The sequence below is a fragment of the Acinonyx jubatus genome, chromosome D3 (genome assembly GCF_027475565.1).
Source record: "Acinonyx jubatus isolate Ajub_Pintada_27869175 chromosome D3, VMU_Ajub_asm_v1.0, whole genome shotgun sequence".
NCBI classification, from domain to species: domain Eukaryota; kingdom Metazoa; phylum Chordata; class Mammalia; order Carnivora; family Felidae; genus Acinonyx; species Acinonyx jubatus.
Genome location: NC_069392.1, coordinates 33,963,258 through 33,982,952, shown reverse-complemented (window position 1 = coordinate 33,982,952; position 19,695 = coordinate 33,963,258). Strand labels below are relative to the sequence as shown.

Below are 19,695 nucleotides of genomic sequence, written 5' to 3'. Positions count from 1 at the left end.
CCATTCTGACAAGTATGAAGTGATATCCCATTGTGGCTTTGATTTGCATTTCTCTGTTGGTGTTGAGTTGTGTAAGTTCTTTATATATTTTGGATATTAACCCTTTATCACATATGTCATTTGTAAAAAACTTCTCCCATTCACTATGTTGCCTTTTTGTTTTGTTGATGATTTCCTTTGCTGTGCAGAAGAAGCTTTTTGTTTTGATATACTCTCGGTAGTTTGTTTTGCTTTTGTTTCCCTTGCTTCAGGGGGCATATCTAGAAAAATGTTGCTTTGGCCAATATCAGAGAAATTACTACCTATGTTCTCTTCTAAGAGTTTTACAGTTTTAGGTTTTGCATTCAAGTCTTTCATCCATTTTGAGCTTATTTTTGTATATGGTGTAAGAAAGTGGTCTACTTTCATTCTTTTGCATGTAGCTGTCCAGTTTTCCCAGCACCATTTATTGAAGGAATTGTTTTTTTCCCAGTGTATATTCTTGCTTTCTTTGTCAAAAATTAATTGACTAAATAATTATGGGCTTATTTCTGGCTCTCTGTTCTGTTCTATTGATCTATGCGTCTGTTTTTGTGCCAGTAACATACTGTTTTGATTACTACAGCTTTGTAGTGTATCGTGAAATCTGGGATTGTGATACCTCCAGTTTTGTTCTTTTTCAAGATTGCTTTGGCTATTTGGGGTCTTTTGTGGTTCCATACAAATTTTAAGATTATTTGTTCTGGTTCTGTGAAAAATACTGTTGATATTTTGATAGGGATTGCATGAAATTTGTAGATTGCTTGGGTAGTATGGATACTTTAACAATATTTCTTCTCCCAATCCATAAGCATGGGATATTTTTCCATTTGTTTGTCTCATCTTCAATATCTTTCATCATTGTTTTATAGTTTTCAGAGTATAGGTCTTTCACCTCCTTGGTTAAGTTTATTCCTAGGTATTTTATTCTTTTTGGTGCATTTATAAATGGAATGATTTTCTTAATTTCTCTTTCTTATACTTCATTATTAGTGTATCAAAATGTAACAGATTTCTGTATATTGATTTTGTATCCTTCCATCTTCTGAATTTATCAGTTGTAGCAGGTTTTTGGTGGAGTCTTTAGGGTTTTCTACGTATAGTAGCATGCCATCTGTAAAGAGTGAAAATTTTACTTCTTCCTTACCAATTTGAATGCCTTCTATTTCTATTTCTTCTTCTCTAATTGCTGTGGCTAGAACTTCCTAAGATATTTACTTTCACTTATAGGCCTGTGTGTGGTCGTATGTTTTAATTTCTCTTGAGCAAATACCTAGGAGCAGGACTGCTGGGTCACCAAACCCTTAGATCTCACTTGGATGCCAAAGCCTGTAAGGGAAAATCCACCATCTCATCCCCTTTTTATGACTGAAAAACTAAGACTCACTATTACACGCTACAGTTTGTGGGTTAGGACTTAAATCTAGATCCTGTAAATCCAGGTCATTTCCTGTCTCTGCCTGTCATGTTCTTTTCAGTGATGATGTTTCCCTGTTTTAAGAACAGTGCTAATAGATTTCTAGATCTTGGCAACAGTTAGAGAATGGAAATATTTATCAGTAACAACACCAGAATATAAACAAGATTCTTCCTCAAGTTATTAGCTTTCACTGCTGGCCTGGAAATTTGGAAGTTCATAAAATTATGAACTTAACTCTTCAAGTCTAGTCTTAGACGAATTCTACCCTCTCTCCCTGTTTATTTTGCACAGAGTTTAAGATCTCACCAAAACCTTTAGGGTATAGACAGTAGACTTGATTGACTCTTACTTGAATAATTGTGTAAAAATCTCTGAATTCTGGCATTCAAAGATTTGAAATTCCCTGAGATATCCAAGATTTTTCTAATACAAAGGTAATAAAATACATTTTAAATTATTAGACTCTTTCCCAAAACTTTTCATCCTGCCAGATTTTCATTTCATATAAAGTTTTCAAGCAGCTTACCAAATTCTGGCTGAACACTCATGCTGGTCAATATAGGATAGCCCAAATGTATACATCTCTGTTTCCCCTTTAGTATAAAGTTTTGATTTTTTTCTATCATAAATTTATTGAACAATGTGATTACTATACTTAGCATCTAGCACAGTACTTCACGCAGAGAAAAGAGGTCTTATCCCATGTTACTCTCACTCTAGCATGGAAGAGCAGTGCCAGTAGAACAGCCTGGTCAGAAGACCTGATGTCAGTGTCCCGTGGTGGGAATTCAGATGAATTGCTAACCTATTCCTTCTCAGCCTTCTCATCTGTGCCATGAGCAACATCCACACTTTCTCCAAGACTTGCAGAGTAGGCAAGCAGATGATATGGTCATTAACGAGCTGAAGCAACAAAAGAATTAAGTATTAAATTCCAACTCACTGGTTTTGCAACTCTTAGCCAGTGATACTTACTTTACCTTTACAAACAATGATTAAACTTGGGCAATAGCACTTCTAATTGTATTCGGGTAGAGAGTGAAAGATATAATAATGCCTTTGATTAAACAACCTAAAGGATTATCTAAGTTTAATTATGGGTTCATTCTAAGAAAGTAATAACTATAATTATTGAAATGCTAAATTAATAAGAAATAAGCTTTGTATTTCTCATTGCAATGTCTAAAAAGCAATAACCAAAACTGGGGTCAAATCTCAGCTTCTTACTAAGGAAACGATATACAAATTTTATACTCTTATTTAAAAAATGAGGATAATAACTGCCTTGAAAGGGGCTTTACGAGAGTTGAGATAATGCATATAAAATGATTATTAGCACAGTGCCTGTTAGTGTTACATAAAACCTGCTTAGGAACTTTAGGGTAGGTAGTAGCAGTAAACAAGTGGAAGCACTGAATCAGTCTTTATTTTGAACTTCTGTGAACTTTGTGTTAGGCTGTGATCACATGTTCCATTCAACTGAGTGGTACTCAAGTTTGGTCAAGTAAGGTTAGTAAAATATATAAACACCCAGTCCAAACAGAAAAATTCCACATCTCAAAAATCAACCATATTTTCCACTTAAGTACCAGAGACTTTAAAATAATAGAAGAATAGAAGATAGTGATTAAGCTTTTGATAAAGAATAAGAAACTGGGACCCCCGGAGAGGCGGTACCCAACCACATACATCTGCGTCTGCACCTGCCTGTGCACTGGCTCCTAGGAGCATTGTTTACAGCAAGACCTGGACCTTCTCAACCTCCTCAACCCACACGTGGGGTCATTCAAGGTGTCTGGGTCTGACAAGCCAGGCCCAGGCCAAGCGGCCGCATGGCTCTGGAGGTGCTACAGGCGGCAGAGCAGCCCCAGTGCACCCCCTGGCAGGCATTTAAAAACAACACATTTTAAATTAAAAAAAAAAGTGAACAAGATGTGGAAGGGATCGGGATTTAAGGTCTATTTCTGAATTTTGAATATACTGTTATGCAGTTATTAAATTATGTTGACGGATTTTTACGAGAGGGAAATGCTTATTTTTTTAGATCAGCAGAGCATACAATCGTTATTTTGCTAGAAATGTGTAGGAATTTGCCAAAGTGGGTGAAACTTGGGTGTTTTTCCTTCTACTCTAGTATATATTTTTCAGTCTTTTATAGTTTAAAAAAATACTTAAAATATTTTAAAGAATTTTTTGGGGCGCCTGGGTGGCTCAGTTAAGCGTCAGACTTTGGCTCAGGCTCAGGTCATGATCTCAGTGTTGGTGAGTTGGAGCTGCGTGGGGCTCTGTGCTGACAGCTCAGAGCCTGGAACCTGCTTCGGAGTCTGTGTCTCCCTTTCTCTCTGCCCCTCCCCCATTCACACTCTGTCTCTCTAAACAAGTAAATAAACTTAAAAAAATTCTTTTTTTCAAATGTTTATTTATTTGTTTTGAGGGGGTGGGGGGCAGGAAGAGAAGGAGACAGAGAATCCCAAGCAGGATATGTGCCTCTTGGCCTCGAACTCACAAACAGTGAGATCATGCCCTGATCTGAAGTCAGATGCTTAACCAACTGAGCCACACAGGTGACCCCAAAATACTTAAATTTTCTTAAAGCATCTTTGTTATCTTTACTGTAGCCTCTTTGGGAAAGCTTTTCTGGTTACTGAAGATTCATTTATGTCTTCATAACTAAAACTGTTAAAGCTAAACGTTTCTTTTTAAATGAGTGAGACTGCTTAATTTAAAAGGAATTTTTAATGGTTTTCTGTGATCCTTGATTCATCACAGAGTTACATACTGAGTTGATTTTTTTTCTTTTGTATTTCCAATATTTGGGTTCAAAGCACAGCAGAAGCATTTTTTTTTTTTTAGAAACATTCATCCTAACCATAGTTTTCTTGTGCTGTAAAGAAAATTACAGTGTACATTTCCAAAGATGTTTATGACCAAACATTCAATAATGTGATTTTGGAAGACACGTAAAGTGACTAGGGAGGAATAAATTGCTTGGTGAGCCACACATGGTTGTTATTCATCATGATTTACACATGGAAATCCATTGCTATTTTTTTCTTGACTTAACAATAGTCATAAAGCAAACGGTTTCCATATATGTTTGCTCTCTTGACCTTCAGTGAGGTTTTTGAGATCCTAAATGCCATATATTAAATTTGCCTGGAATTTTCTCCTGGAAAATAAGAAATAGTCTGTTTGAAAATTGAAAAGGTGCAAATGCTGACTAAAAGGTTGGTTTCAGGATGTGATCTCATTTTCCTTAGTTTTCAGTCTCCTGAAAAGAATGCTGACATGAGCTATGAAGAATAGAGATGCTTTGATATATTTTGAGGCCTATTTGCTCTGTAAAATGTCTTAATTTATGTGGGTAAGTTTGTTTTATTAAGGCAAGGATTTTTCAGTCGTTTCTGTAGTAAAATGGAAAGAAGGGAAAATATTAGCTGGCATACTGTTACCTGGCATTCAACCAGTTTTAGCAGTAATTTTTACCGAGAAAGTCTTAGCCTGCACTTTTGTTATTTTAATAGTGCAGAAATAAAGCTTATTTTCAAGTTATTTCCCTCATGTCTTAGCTTCCTATAGCCTCTCCCTTTATATTCTATCAGTAAAGTATAAATTATTAAGCATATTGCTAGAGTACATTATTCCATTACACTGACATGTAAAAGTACAAGCATCTATTAAGAGGGCATGAAATAGATTTAATCTTGAGGGCTACATAATCCAGGCAAGTTGAAGCGACTTTTAAATGGCCTTAGTTTTAACCTTCCATTAGTTCCCAGTAATCTTAAAGTATCACCACCCTTTCATTCCAATTTAAAACACCTTGCAGATACCTGATGGTAAAAAGACATAATGAACACTCGAATGACTCAGACTGGGTGCCACTGCATTGACATTCATTTCCGCATTATTTAGCATGATATACAGTAACTCATTTAATAAGCTATTTGGAAGCTTCGATAGATAGAAAAAGGAGAGACTTATTCTGTGAATAAATTTGTTACTTTCTAGTTTGCTTCTCCTGAGTTAAATAAATAATGTAAATACAAGCAACTAGAGAATAAAGGGACACTATGTATAATGTAAATTAATATTTGAAAGAAGCTTTATTTCTTGTGACTAAGTGGCAAGCTTTCTAAAACTAAAAAACAAAAAGTATCCTAAAAGCACCATGTGTACTCAGAAAATGTTCTCTTGTTCCAAAGACAGGACAGACAGGTTTTTATGGAGAAACCAGTCACAAAATAGATCTTTGGCAACTCCGATTTTCTAAATTTCCAAGTATGTTTGAGCTTTTCTGGATCAAGCATCCCAGTTTTATGATGAAGCATCTGTACTTTTCAGGAAGTCCCTTCCCTTTTAGTCCTTCTCTTTCTAATAGACTTAACAAAGTTACCGAAGGTCTGCAGTAAGTGAATTCAGCTTGATTGTACAGAGTTTTGAAGAACTAAAATACTACTACTTGCATGTATCATCAGGTCACAGGTATACATCGGGATCAAACTAATCTAATTTTCTAATTAGTTAGAAAATAGTACAAGTGTCGACTGCCAAAAATGCTGTGAAATAGCTAGGGAACTTTTAGAGAAGAAGAAAAAAGGAATTAAATATCAAGGGTGCAAAAAATCATGTCATACTAGAACATCGGAGTGACTCCTGTAGTCTAGAAATGTAATAAGATGAATTTAATAGGAATGAATATTATGTGCTATGTTAAATTTTTTTCAAAATGTATACGGTATCTTTGGGGCACCTGGGTAGCTCAGTGAGTTAAGCTTCCAACTTTGGCTCAGGTCATGATCTCATGGTTTGTGAGTTTGAGCCCCACGTTGGGCTCTGTGCTGACAGCTTAGAGCCTGGAGCCTGCTTTGGATTCTGGGTCTCCCTCTCTCTCTGCCCCTCCCCTGCTCACATTCTGTCTCTCTCTCAAAAATAAGTAAATAAATAAAAATAAAAATGTATATGGTATCTTATAAGCCAGGGAAAGCTAAGTAGGCAATGGTGGCTACAGAATTCTCTTTACGTTGGGTTTGTTTAGGAGTGGTTGTCTGGTGGCAAGGGGGCTAGAGGAATTACCTGGGAGCTTCATTTGAGAAACAAGCTGTATTAATTAGCTTTTGTGGAGTGACAAATGACTCCAAAGTTTAGTGGCTTAAAACAGTAACCATTTGTTTAGCTCCTATTTCTGTGGGTTGGCCATTTGGGCCCATATCAACTGTATGGTTTTTCTGGTCTCATTCTTATGTCCATTGTCAGCTGCTGGTTGGTTGGAGGCTGGATGAGAGAGGAAGGCGTCCAATGGACCAACTTGCCCATGTGGCCTTCTTCCAGGCTACACATGGCAGCTGGGAGAAGTTCTAAGAGGAGGAGTATAAGCACTCAGTGCCATGGAGACCCAGACTCAGAACTCACACGATGTCATTTCCACCAAATTCTGCTGATTAAAGCTAGTCTGGAAATAGACACTGTCCTTTGATAGGAAGAGCTGCAGAGTTACATTGCAAAGAGGGTGGGTGGACATAGGGAGGAAATAATCGCTGCCTTCTTTTAAATAGTCTGCTGCACCAAGCACACTCTTTTAACAGTTGTAGGTCAATAAAAATAGCAGTTTTTGAAAGACTCCACGTATTGAGAAAGCACAGCTCCTGCTACAAGCTGGCTATTCATTTAATTTATACAATGAGTCTAATAGCTGAAAAACAGGTTTTGTGCTTGTACTGAACTATTTTTCAAGGTAGTGTAGGGGGTAAAGTAATGGGTTATAAAGTAAAAGGTTTTCTTTGGTTTCACAATAAGATAAAAGCATCCAAAATAGGTCACTGAATGCATCCAAAAGAAAATATAAATCTACTTGACATTGTAGATATTTATGTTCTTACAAACAGTTAATGATCTTGAATAAAAAACTGTGTGAAGAGTAAATGACTATAAATGCATATATGGGGGGGGGGTTGCAAAAAACTAACAGTTTTAAATATGGTTGTTTGAAATTTTAAGTTTGAACATCTATCTTATTTCCAGGAGCTCTGCCAGTGCCGACCTGGAGAAGGGAATTGTTCCTGCTGTAAGGAGTGTATGTTATGTCTTGGGACCCTTTGGGATGAGTGTTGTGATTGCGTTGGTAAGTTGACATGCAGTAAAGTTTAAAGTTTCTCATCACAGAATCCTTGACTTTAAGAGACTTTAAATAATGTAAGTGTATTTTATGTGTATAGACTAGTGTGAGTATAAGCTGTAGTAGATGCATGGAACGTTAGTTGAATAGTATTTACATGTATGTGCATTTTTATTTTTATAGAAAAAGGTCTGGAAGGAAATTCAAAGTGCTTATTTTGGGGAAGTGGGAATGGAAGAACAATGGAAAAGTTTTTACTTTTTATTTTTAATTTTTCATAGTGTTGAATTTTTAATAAGAAGCATGTGTTGTAGTTGCAATTAAAATTAGGAGTTAGTATATTAAAAATAGGTTATCTTCCTTTTATGTAAGACTTCAGTAAAAGATCCTTGAGAAACCGAAAACTTTTTTTAAGGGCTTTCTGAGGAATGGTCTCCAAGAGGTATTAAGTGAAAAAAAAAAAAAGCAAGGTGTATGAAAGTGTGTTTATGGAATGTTATCACTTGTGTTTTAGAAAGAAAACTTACATGTGTAGACTGTTGACAGGGGAAACATTCATCATTCTCCAACCAGTGAACCCTTTTCCATCCTCTGAAACCACAGTTCAGGTGTCCCCTTGTCTCACAAACACCCTTTTTTTAAAAAAAAAATTTTTTTTAACATTTATTTATTTTTGAGACAGAGAGAGACAGAGCATGAATGGGGGAGGGGCAGAGAGAGAGGGAGACAACAGAATCGGAAGCAGGCTCCAGGCTCTGAACCATCAGCCCAGAGCCCGACGCGGGGCTCGAACTCACGGACCGTGAGATCGTGACCTGAGCCGAAGTCGGACGCTCAACCAACTGAGCCACCCAGGCGCCCCCAAACACCCTTTTTTTGACTGAGATAAGATCCACTATGTTGTTCAGATTGTCTGCTTCTGTTGAGTTGTGTATTGCGTGCTACTATGATTGTTTTGCATGTCTCTTCCAACAGTGTAAACTCCTTCAGATCAAGGTTGGTGTCATACTGATCTTTTAAAATTAAGTTCTATTTTTATCAAAGTGGGATGTATGCACATACCTAAGGTACATGCACATTGTACTTAAACAACCCCCTGGCGTCTTCTTCCCAATCCTTTGATCTCCTGCATCAGAGACAACAACTTCTGGCTCTTCGGTATTATGTTATTTCCATAATTTTAAATAATGTCCTTATGCTGTTCTCTTGATTCTTTGAATTTAGAAACTACTAGTTGACTTCTTATTATGGTAGATGATAATTTAGCTCTCGTATCTCTTATCTTCCCAGGATAGTTTTATCACTACTTCTAGTTAAATCAGTAATTACTTTAGCAATTCATTGAATAAATTAGTGTTACATACTAGTTTGATGCATGATAGTATGGAAACTCATTTATTAAATGGGCAATCCTATTATCTGTCTTTTTGTATTGAAGTATACTTCCTAAATGATTTCTTAATCTTCTAAACTTCATATTAGTGTTTGAAATTTTGGCTTTCATTTTTGATTTCCAAGAGCCCTTCTCTGCTTGTCCTTTCTGGGGAGCATATTTTTCTTGTGTTATAGATAAGATATTTTTTTATCTTTCTGGGACTGTTAATTATGGAGGTCAGTTGCTGTTGAAGTTTTCCCTTCTGCTCTTTGCATGGTTTCCATTTCCTCAAATGCCTGCTGATCCTTGGCCATCTATTGATACGTATAAGTTAGGTACTCTAATAATGCTAATTGGGAGCCTTTGCTCATAGACAGGGTGTGGAATCTAGTTTGCCTCCCTCTCAGATGGTTGCAGTCTTTTTCACTGAGGAACCCTCTGCCTGAGGATCTATAGATTTTTCTATTTGGGATCATACAGCTTTTCAGGGAAGAATCTTTGAGTGTCTGGTCTGCGGTAAGAGTGGGTGATATGGCTTCAAATGTTCTGGGGTCCTGAGGGGTGATGTCAGTATTCAGAAAGCATGCTATAATTTACTTTCTTTCCTTCTTTCTTTCCACCTTCATCTCCACCCTCTACAATTTTTGGTATTCCCAGTCCAAGGCCTCTTTGCTTTAATTTCTCTAGGGAATAAACTGTCTTATCTTCTATAGTTGTGGGAGAAGAGAGGCAGGGACCAATTTGGAGGCATAACTATTCTCAGAATAAGCTTGCTTCTGCCTTACTTGTTTGTCTGCAACTCCTGAGTCTTCCTAGAATTTTGTGGTGCCCACATATCTGCCTGTGAGGGATACTGCTTACTCCGCCACATTGAACTTGTACGTTGAACTCATAGGTTCCTCCAAGGAACCTACATTGAACCTACATTGAACTCGTAGGTTCCTCCAAGATGGAGTTAGTGTTTCACTTTCTTGTTTTTCCTTATTGTTTTGTAGTGAATTCTGAGAGAACTGGGGCAGAGGTGTCTTTTCTTCTGTCATCTTAGATTCATCTTGGTATCTCTAACAGCTAGTATAGTGTATGGTACGTAGAAGGTACTCCAGTGTTTTACGACTGTCAGATAAACGAGTTCTTACTGCATTATTCTCCCAAGATGGACAGTTTATGTCCTTGATGGTCATAATTTTTTAAATTCTGTTAGGGGAAAAAAGAAGCTTTGAATTATTTTAGGATGTTAAATGTAAGTTTATTTAATGTACAATGAAAGTAGAAAAGAGAAAACAAGTCCTTTCACCCCTAAATACATATATAAGCATTTAATTTAACATGGATACTAAATACACAAGTACACTTTTAGCATTGCCTAAAATAATGTGTGTGTGTATATGTGTGTTGTGTGTGTTTTACACATCACACAATGGTAACAGTGCCATTAATCTTCTTTTTAAAAGATTTTTTTCACACCCAACCTGGGGATCAAGAGTCTCATGCTTTGGGGCACCTGGGTGGCTCAGTCAGTAAAGGGTCCAGCTTCGGCTCAGGTCATAATCTCGCAATTTGTGAGTTCGAATCCCAAATCAGGCTCAGTGCTTGACAGTTCAGGGCCTGAAGCCTGCTTCAGATTCTGTGGCTCCCTCTCTCTGCCCCTCCCTGCTTGTTCTCTCTCTCTTTCTCAAAAATAAATAAATAGACACTTAAAAAAAAAAAGTCTCATGCTCCACCAACTGACCCAGCCAGGCACCTCCATTCATTTAGCCACTAATATGAAGAGCCTCTTTTCTAGGAAAAGAGTTCTGTAATTCTTCTACTGAGAAAGAGTACTTATACACAGTCATATCTCTACAATTCTAGAAGCAACTGGTATGCTTCTGGGCTAGTTCCCATTTAAAAACATGTAATATTTACCCCTAAGGATTTAATAACTAGTTTTGAACCTTGAGTTCATAACATAACTTAACCTTTCCTTTAAAATTCAGTTAATCTTGGGGTGCCTAGGTGGCTCAGTCATTTGGGCGTCTGACTCTTGATTTCAGCTCAGGTCATGTTCTCATGATCGTGGGTTCAAGTCCCACAAAAGGATGGTGCAGAACCTGCTTGAGATTCTTTCTCCCTCTCTCTCTGCCCCTCTCCCCCAAATAAATAAATAAACTTAAAAATTTTAAAATAAAAATCAGTTAATCTTTCTGCTCTCTAGGAGAACATTTCCATATTCTAGGTTTTTTTTGTACAGCAGTATTCTCTTCCTTACAGGCAGTTCTCTTCCACACTAGGCTCTTGTGATGTCCTCTGTAAACCTGTGGCCGCTTCTCCCTTCTTAACTGAAACACTCCCCATACTTTTCATGGGTGGGGCACAGGCCTCTGAGAGGACCCAAATTAGAGTGCAGCCTTCCCTTAGAGTCTCATTCTGTGGACCTTTAGCACATACTTTGTCTAGCAGGCTCTCTCCAGCAACCTTGTATAAGAGAATTCGTTTCTCTTTCTGGATTTTCTATTAAGTTGCCTTAAGGGTAACCACCACAACTCATTTTCATCCTTGCTGTTCAACACATTCCCCAAATCCTGTGGTTTGAGTATCATAGATCCCTACCTACAGCTTTTGTTTTGTTTTGTTTTAGTGTTTGTTTTGTTTTTACTTTTCCAAATACACACAAAAATAGAGAGTGCAATGAACTTCTGTGTACCTGCTCCCTAGCTTTGGCAGCCATACTGGTTTCATCCATTCCTTCATCTGTCTGTATCTCTCACCCCCCACCTTTTTTTTTGTTGGACTATTATGAAGTGATTTCACTACATATCCAAAGTACCTTAGCTATTCATCTCAAAAAAATTTTTTTTCTTACACAATACAACGTCATTACCACATCTACAATAACCAGCAAATACTTCCTTAACACCTAATACCCAGTCCATATTCAGATTGCCCTAATTGACTAAATGTTGTTTATAGTTGTTTCAGTCGACTCAAGGTCCATAGTCCTCTTACTATAGTAAGCTGTCGAGTTTCTTATGTTTCTAAACAGGTTTGTTATGTATTGTAAAATAATTCTTCCTTCCCTCATCATCACCTTTTAAAATTCTACTGACTGGAGTGCCTAGGTGGCTCAGTCAGTTAAACCTCCAACTCCTGATTTCAGCTCAGGTCATGATCTCATGGTTCATGAATTCGAGCCCCACACTGGGCTCTGAACTGACAGTGTGAAGGCTGCTTGGGATTCTCTCTCTCCCCCTCTCTCTGCTCCTCCCCTACTCACTCACTCTCTCTCTCTCTCAAAAAATAAACTAAAACAATAACAAAAATTTTTAAAATTCCTTTGACTTGTTGAAGAAACTAGTGAGTTATGATGGAAAATATATCACATTTTGGATTTGACTGATTGCCTCTCATATTTATTTAACTTGGTTTTTTTGTCCTATTTCCTATAGATTGAAGATTAGATCTAAAGACTGATTAGATTCAGGCTCAGTTAAGGAGGGTGGAATACAGTGGTAAATTATACTGCATAATATCTGGTTGTCCTGCTTTTAGTGATGTTCAAAACAATTGGTGGGTTCAGATGGTGAAAATCTGATCCTTTTGTGGGAAGTTTTCCATCAGGCTTTCACTTTGTAGTTTCACCCTTCAAACTGATAACCTTTGCCATTATCAGTTTCATTAAATAATGACCTTATATTATTATCTTTCCTTCTGCATTTATTAGCTGGAATTATTCTGTATAGAACTTTCTTACATTTACTACAGTCCTTTGGTTACCCTGAAATAAAAGATATATAAGTGAAATGTGAAATAAATATGTAATTCTCCATCTTTGTTCATTTTTAGAGTATTGACTTCATGCGCTAGCAAATTCCAATAGCATTTAATACATTTTGGCTTTGCTTTTTGGTAGGTTTTGTAGGGATGGGGATGTTTTAAGTATCATTGTAAACTCATGACTTTTCTAATATGTTTAGTGTTTTAATCAGTTGCTGTCATTATTCTTTTTGCTCAAATTGACTCATCTTTGATTAGTAGGAACCTCTTTAACTTGGTTCTTGAGTCCTTCTGATACGGTTTCTGTCCTTTTTGTTAGCTTCAGACAGGCTGTCCCAGGCTCATGTTATACATTCTCTGCCTCACTTATGGAATTAGCCATTTCCCTGGGGGGCTTTGGTTTCCAATAAAAGAAAATGGTAGGTAGAGACCACAGTCTTGGCAACAGGACTACTTGTTGCTACTACTAGCTTTTTACTAGTCCTTTTTCATGGGCAGAGCTAATAAATAGCTACAAGGGAAAACCTTTTTGAGTTTGTAGTAATATTGCCAATTCAAATTTAAGGTGACAGGGTCTTTTTTTGATTTTATATCTGTAACTCTTCCACGCTGAAATTTTTGGTTTCTGACAACATTAATAGAATGACTTATAATACATCAACAAGACTATTAAGTGGCAGTTAAGATTGCTTTGTCGTTGCATAGACACTGAGGATGTAAGCCCAAATACTGTCTTCCAAAGTCAGACTAATTTTCTGTGAGTGGTTATGTGACCAATTTGATATAAAGTTAGGTTCATTTGTGTTGTTTTCAGTTTTTAGAGATTATTTTTCTTTTTTTAAGGTTTATTTATTTATTTTAGAGAGAGAGAGCAGAGAGAGAGAATCCTGAGCAGGCTCCACACTGTCAGCACAGACCTTGATGTGGGACTCGAATGCATGAACTGTGAGATCATGACCTGAGTCAGGGGTTTAACTGATTGAGCCACCCAGGTGCCTCTGTTTATTTCCTTTTTTGAATTTTTTTGTGCTTTGATTATGTAAAATATTTACACAATTAGAAAGACAAATGTATATAATAGTGGCAATGGCTCATTTCCATCTCTGTCACCTCCACTCTATTCCTTCCCTCAACTATAGACAAGGTGACCACATAATTTTTTATCCAAATTAGGACAATATTTTTTAAAGTTTATTTTGAGAGAGAGAGAGAGAGGGAGGGAGGGAGGGAGGGAGGGAGGGAGGGAGGGAAAGAAAGAATCCCAAGCAGGGTCCTGTCAGTGCACAACCCCATGAGGGGCTCAGTTTCACCAATCCCAAGATTATGACCTGAGCTGAAATCAAGAGTCAGACACTTAACCAACTGAGCCACCCAGGCACCCTTCAATCAAAGCCTAGAAACTAGGACATTTTTGAGAATTAAACTAGGGCAATAGGATAAACCTGAACTTGAATTGACTAGAATTGGCGCAAGGAAATTGGGATGGATGGTTTCATCCTATCTATAACCATTTTTTTAAAACCTTCATAGGCATTCATATTTTGTTAAACAAAATATTCATTTGTCACATAAAACATTATGCTTCATGCTTTTTTCTTTCTTTTTATTTATTTATTTTTTTTACATTTATTTTTTGAGAGACAGAGCACAAGTTGGGGAGAGGCAGAGAGAGAAGGAGACACAGAATCCGAAGCAGGCTCCAGGCTCCGAGCTGTCAACACAGAGCCTGATGCGGGGCTCGAACTCACAAACTGTGAGATCATGACCTGAGCTGAAGTCGGATGTTTAACCGACTGAGCCACCCTGGCGCCCCTCTTGTTTTTTCATTTTTTAAAAGTTTGTTTATTTGTTTGTTTGTTTTGAAAAAGAGAGTGAGAATGAGAGAGCATGTGGGGAGAGCAGAGAGGGGGTTAGAGAGAGAATCCCTGCTGTCAGGGCAGAGCCCTATGTGGAGCTCGAACTCAGGAACCAACAGATCAAGCCCTGAGCCAAAATCAAGAGTCAAACACTTAGCCAAATAGCCATCCAGGCACCCCTGTTTTTTCATTTAATTGAATATCCTGGAACTTCTTTCATATTAATATTGTTTTGGCTACCTACATAGAACCCCAACATTTTATGTACTCATTTGTTGATAGATGGACATTGGGTTATTTCTAATCTTTTACCATTACAAACAACACTATAATGAATAATCTTGTGTAGTCAAGTCAATGTAATATTGCTAGATATTGTCAAATTCTCCTCCAAAAGAGCTGTAACATTTGGTTTCTCGTGAAGGCAATATAACAGAACACCTGCTCCCTTACAACATTACCAAAGGTTTATGTTGTCAAACTTTTGCTGCTATTGTTACCAAAGTTTTGGATTTTTGTTAATTTGATAGGTAAGAAATGGTATATTTTTAAAATTTCACTATCTCGTATTACCAGTGAGATTGAGCATCTATTCATATGCTTAAGGATGATTTATATTTATTTTTTTGTGCATTGTTTGTTCATATCTTTTGCCCATTTTGCTACTAGATTATTGGTATTTTTGTTCATTATTTAGAAGCTTAAAAATATATTCGGTATATAACCCCAACATCTGTGTTATAAATTATAATTTTGTTTCACAGCTGATCATTTGTATTTTAACTTTCTTTGTTATTTTTTATCTTGAGAAGTTTTTTATTTTATGTTGTCAACTCTATCAGTGTTTGTTTCTAGATTTTGAGTCATAATCAGGATTTCCCTGTGCTCCCAGATAATACTTGTATGGTTTTATTTGTTTATCTACATCTAGCTGTCTAATACATTTGGAATTCACCCTGGTTTATATATGAACTATGGATCCAGTTTTTTTCTTTTTCAAATAACTACCACTATTTATTTAAATATTATTTATAAAGGCATAAAGCTATTTAAAAGGCTCTCTGCACTGGTTTAAGATGCCACCTTTATCATATGCACTTTGCTTTATTTCTGGGTTTTCTCTGCTATGCCATCCATCTCTGTGTCTGTTCGTGCATCAAAACCACACTGTTTTGGGGCACCTGGCTGGCCCAGTCAGTAGCGCATATGACTCTTGGTGTTGTGAGTTTGAGCCTCATGTTGGGTGGAAAGATTACTTAAAAATAAAATCTTTAAAAAAATTGGAGAAAACCACATTGTTGTATGTATAGAGGCCTTGTACATATCTTAATATCTATGAAGGCTCGGCATCCATCGGTCATTCTTCTACCCAGAGTGAATTAATTTCAAGTATACACATGTACACACTACAGTTGATAAGAGGATTCTTTTCTTCCCTTTCGACGTGCAAGAGACTTCCCAAACAGGCTTAGCTCTTGAAAACTGATTCTTGGGGTGCCTGGGTGGCTCAGTTGGTTGAGCGGCCAACTTCGGCTCAGATCATGATCTCGCGGTCCGTGAGTTCGAGCCCTGCGTCGGGCTCTGTGCTGATGGCTCAGAGCCTGGCGCCTGTTTCAGGTTCTGTGTCTCCCTCTCTCTGACCCTCCCCTGTTCATGCTCTGTCTCTCTCTGTTTCAAAAATAAATAAGCGTTAAAAAAAAAAAAAAAGAAAACTGATTCTCCCGAAAGTTATTAATATATTAAACACAAAGAACGCTGACTTCATTAATTAGGCTACTTTTTGTTTTCCCTGAGTTTTTTTTGTTTTTTGTTTTTTGGGTTTTTTTGCCCTAAAGTACAGAAACAGACCATTGACAATATTCAGTTTTGTGTAAATGAAATGCTCTATTTTATATTCTGGATTTGGCATTAGCCTGTACTTTTAGAATAATGTGCAGCAAAAACAAGCGGGCCTAACTATTGTTCTATAATTTCACATAAATGGAATCATACAGTATCACATAGTGGTTTAAAATGCATTTTAGAAAATTATTAAATGATGTGTAATATAATAGACTCTTTACTTAAACCTTAAAAGTAAAATTATCTTTTTTTTTTTTTTTTGCAAGCAAAAAGAGGTTTATTTGGGAATAGCAGAGAATTGCAATTTGGGACATGCAAGCTACAGCAAAACCATAGGCAAGTCTGGAGAACAAAGGAGAGGAACACTCTTGTATGGAGGACAGGGAGGAGTTGGGGGTACTCTTGTAAACAAAAAGTCTGCTGGAGTAAACTAAGAGTTGAAAGTGCAGTGGATTCTCACTGGCTGAGTTGAGACAGTCTCTCATTATCTGGGCCGTTGCTGGGGGAGAAGAAAACCTTCCTCCTTCTGGGGTAGCAAAGTATAGGCTTCTTCTTATAGGGATTGCCACGGGCTGTAAGGAGTGGTTTGGTGTGAGAGCTCTCCTTTCTGGCCTCCTGACTAAAATGTGAAGTTTTCTTTTATTAATTTTCACACTACTTTAAGAAATTTTAACTTTGAGACATGTTTGATGTGCATTTAAATATTGAATTCATGGCCAATGTTAAATTATAAGAAAAAATGAGTAACTTTCACCAGTGAAGAAAAAACATAACAACCATCAGCTTTTTCATTTTTGAACAGTTTTTTTTTTTAAGTTTATTTATTTATTTTGAGAGAGAAAGACAAAGCACATAAGTAGGGGAGGGGCAGAGAGAGGGAGAGAGAGAGAGAATCCCAATTAGGCTCCATGCTATCAAAGCCTCCCACACGGGCCCAATCCCATAAATTGTGAGATCATGACCTCAGCCAAAATCAAGAGTTGGACACAGGGGCACCTGGGCAGCTCAGTTGGTTAAGTGTCAGACTTTGTCTCAGGTCATGGTTCATGGGCTCGAGCCCCGAGTTGGCTCTGTGCTGACAGCTCAGAGCCTGGAGCCTGCTTTGGATTCTGTGTCTTCCTCTCACTGTCCCTCCCCAGTTCACACTCTGTGTGTCTCTCTCTCAAAAACAAACATTAAAAAGAAAAAAAAAAGTTGGATGCTTCACTGACCGAGCCACCCAGGTGCCCCTCTTTGAACAAGTGAGATACTAAATATGTCTCATGGAGGGGTGCCTGGGTGGCTCAGTTGGTTAAGCGGCCGACTTCGGCTCAGGTCACGATCTCACGGTCCGTGAGTTCGAGCCCCGCGTCGGGCTCTGTGCTGACAGCTCAGAGCCTGGAGCCTGTTTCGGATTCTGTGTCTCCCTCTCTCTCTGACCCTACCCCGTTCATGCTCTGTCTCTCTCTGTCTCAAAAATAAATAAACGTTAAAAAAAAAAAAATCAAGTCTAGTAAAAAAAATCTCTTTAAAAAAAAAATATGTCTCATGGAACACTGGAATTCAGTGATGCACTGTTTTGATAATGTTGGTTTGGAAACACTAGATTCTTTCTGATACTGAGGCCACTTTCAGTACTTAATGAAAGTATTATATGCAAAACAAACAAACAAACAAACAAAAAAACATAGGATGCCTGCGTGGCTCAGTCAGTTAAGCGTCCAACTCTTGGTTTCACCTCAGGTCATGATCTCAAGGTCTTGAGATACGGCTCCATGCTGGACAAAGAGCCTGCTTGGGATTCTCTCTCTCCTCTCTCTCTCTCTCCTTCTGCCCCTCTCCTCACAATCTTTCTCTCTCTCTCAAAAAAAAAAACAAAAACAAAAACAAAAAAAATATTATATGTTCCAAGACGAGGCTGGGAAGCCTGCTGAAAAACTGCTTACCAACAAAAACTTGTTGAAAGATAAATGCCACGCTATTTCAGAGATACCACATCTCACCCAGGTGAGAGAAAAGCCTAAGAGAACTGCAAAAGAAGGTGGGACCTGTTAGGTAAGAGGCAGCACCTGCAAAAGCCAGGAAAACAAGATTAGACAGCTATGCACTTGATACTTGGAACACAACCTTGAGCCTTAAGATAGGCTCTGCCACCCTGTAGATCACATGTTTCTTCTGTAATTCTGCTCCTTTATTTGCCTTATGAATTCCTTGAACTCTGACTTTGAATTCACGGCCACGGTTCTAGTACTAACTTCACTGGGTCTTGGCCTCTCCCTTTTGGGGCATCCACGCTTTTTGTTATGACTGTGCCTTTTTTTTTTGTTTAAAAAATTGTTTTAATGTTTATTTTTGAGAGAGGGAAGGAGAGAGAAACAGAGTGCAGATGGGGGGAGGGCAGAGAGAGAGAGAAGATCTAGAAACCAAAGCAGGCTCCAGGCTCTGAGCTGTGAGTGCAGGGCTTAACATGGGGCTTGAACCCACAGACTGCAAGATCATGATCTGAGCCAAAGTCGGAGACTTAACCAAGTGAGCCAGCCCAGCACCCATAACTGTGACTTTTGTAGCTCAGATCAGATCTAGGTGTACTCATTGGCTACCACACAGATTTCTCTTTTGCTTCATACCAGCATGTTACTTTCTAATATTAAAGAACATATATGTGCTAAGAGTTCAACCAAAATACTAGTATAGGAAATTGGGGTTTTTTAGTTATTTTTGTTCATTTATTTTGAGAGACAGAGTGTAGGAGCGGCTGAGAAAGAGAGGGAGAGAGAGAATCCCAAGCAGGCTCCATGCCGTTAGCATGGAGTCTGATGCTCAATTTCACAAACCATGAGATCATGACCTGAGTTGAAACCAAGAGTCGGATGCTTAACTTACTGAGCTACCTAGGTACCCTGTTTTTAGTTATTTTTAGGTACGGTCAAATTATATTCCTAGTTCAGGAAGACATGAATAAAGTTAGAGTACAGCACAAAGTGCCTTGGTTGAAAATAAATGACTTTACGTCCCTACCCTATGTTATCATGTTTTTGTTTTAATTTTTGTTTACTTACTTTTTATTGAGGCGTAGTTGATGCACAGTGTTACATTAGTTTCAAGTGTACAAATAGTGATTTGACAACTCTGTACATTAAGCTCTGCTCCCCACAGGTGTAGCTACCATCTGTCACCATACAGTGCTATTAAAATACCATTGACTATATTTCCTATGCTGTATCATTCGTCCTTTTGTGACATGTTCATTCGATAACTGGAAGCCTGTACCTACCACTCCCCTTCCCCCATTTTTGCCCATCCCTCTGTCCTCCTCCCTTCTGGTAACCATCAGTTT

General features: G+C 37.8%; 1 protein-coding gene across 3 annotated transcripts in view; it reads left to right on the top strand.

Annotated features, from left to right (window-relative positions):
• Positions 1-19,695, top strand: part of TWSG1 (twisted gastrulation BMP signaling modulator 1) — a 73,124-nt gene that overhangs the window by 29,954 nt on the left and 23,475 nt on the right. For all 3 annotated transcript variants that reach the window (XM_053205493.1, XM_027068489.2, XM_015061609.3), the window contains exon 3: positions 7,460-7,559. In XM_053205493.1, coding sequence (XP_053061468.1) covers positions 7,460-7,559 — 100 coding nt within the window. The remainder of the gene's footprint in view (positions 1-7,459; positions 7,560-19,695) is intronic.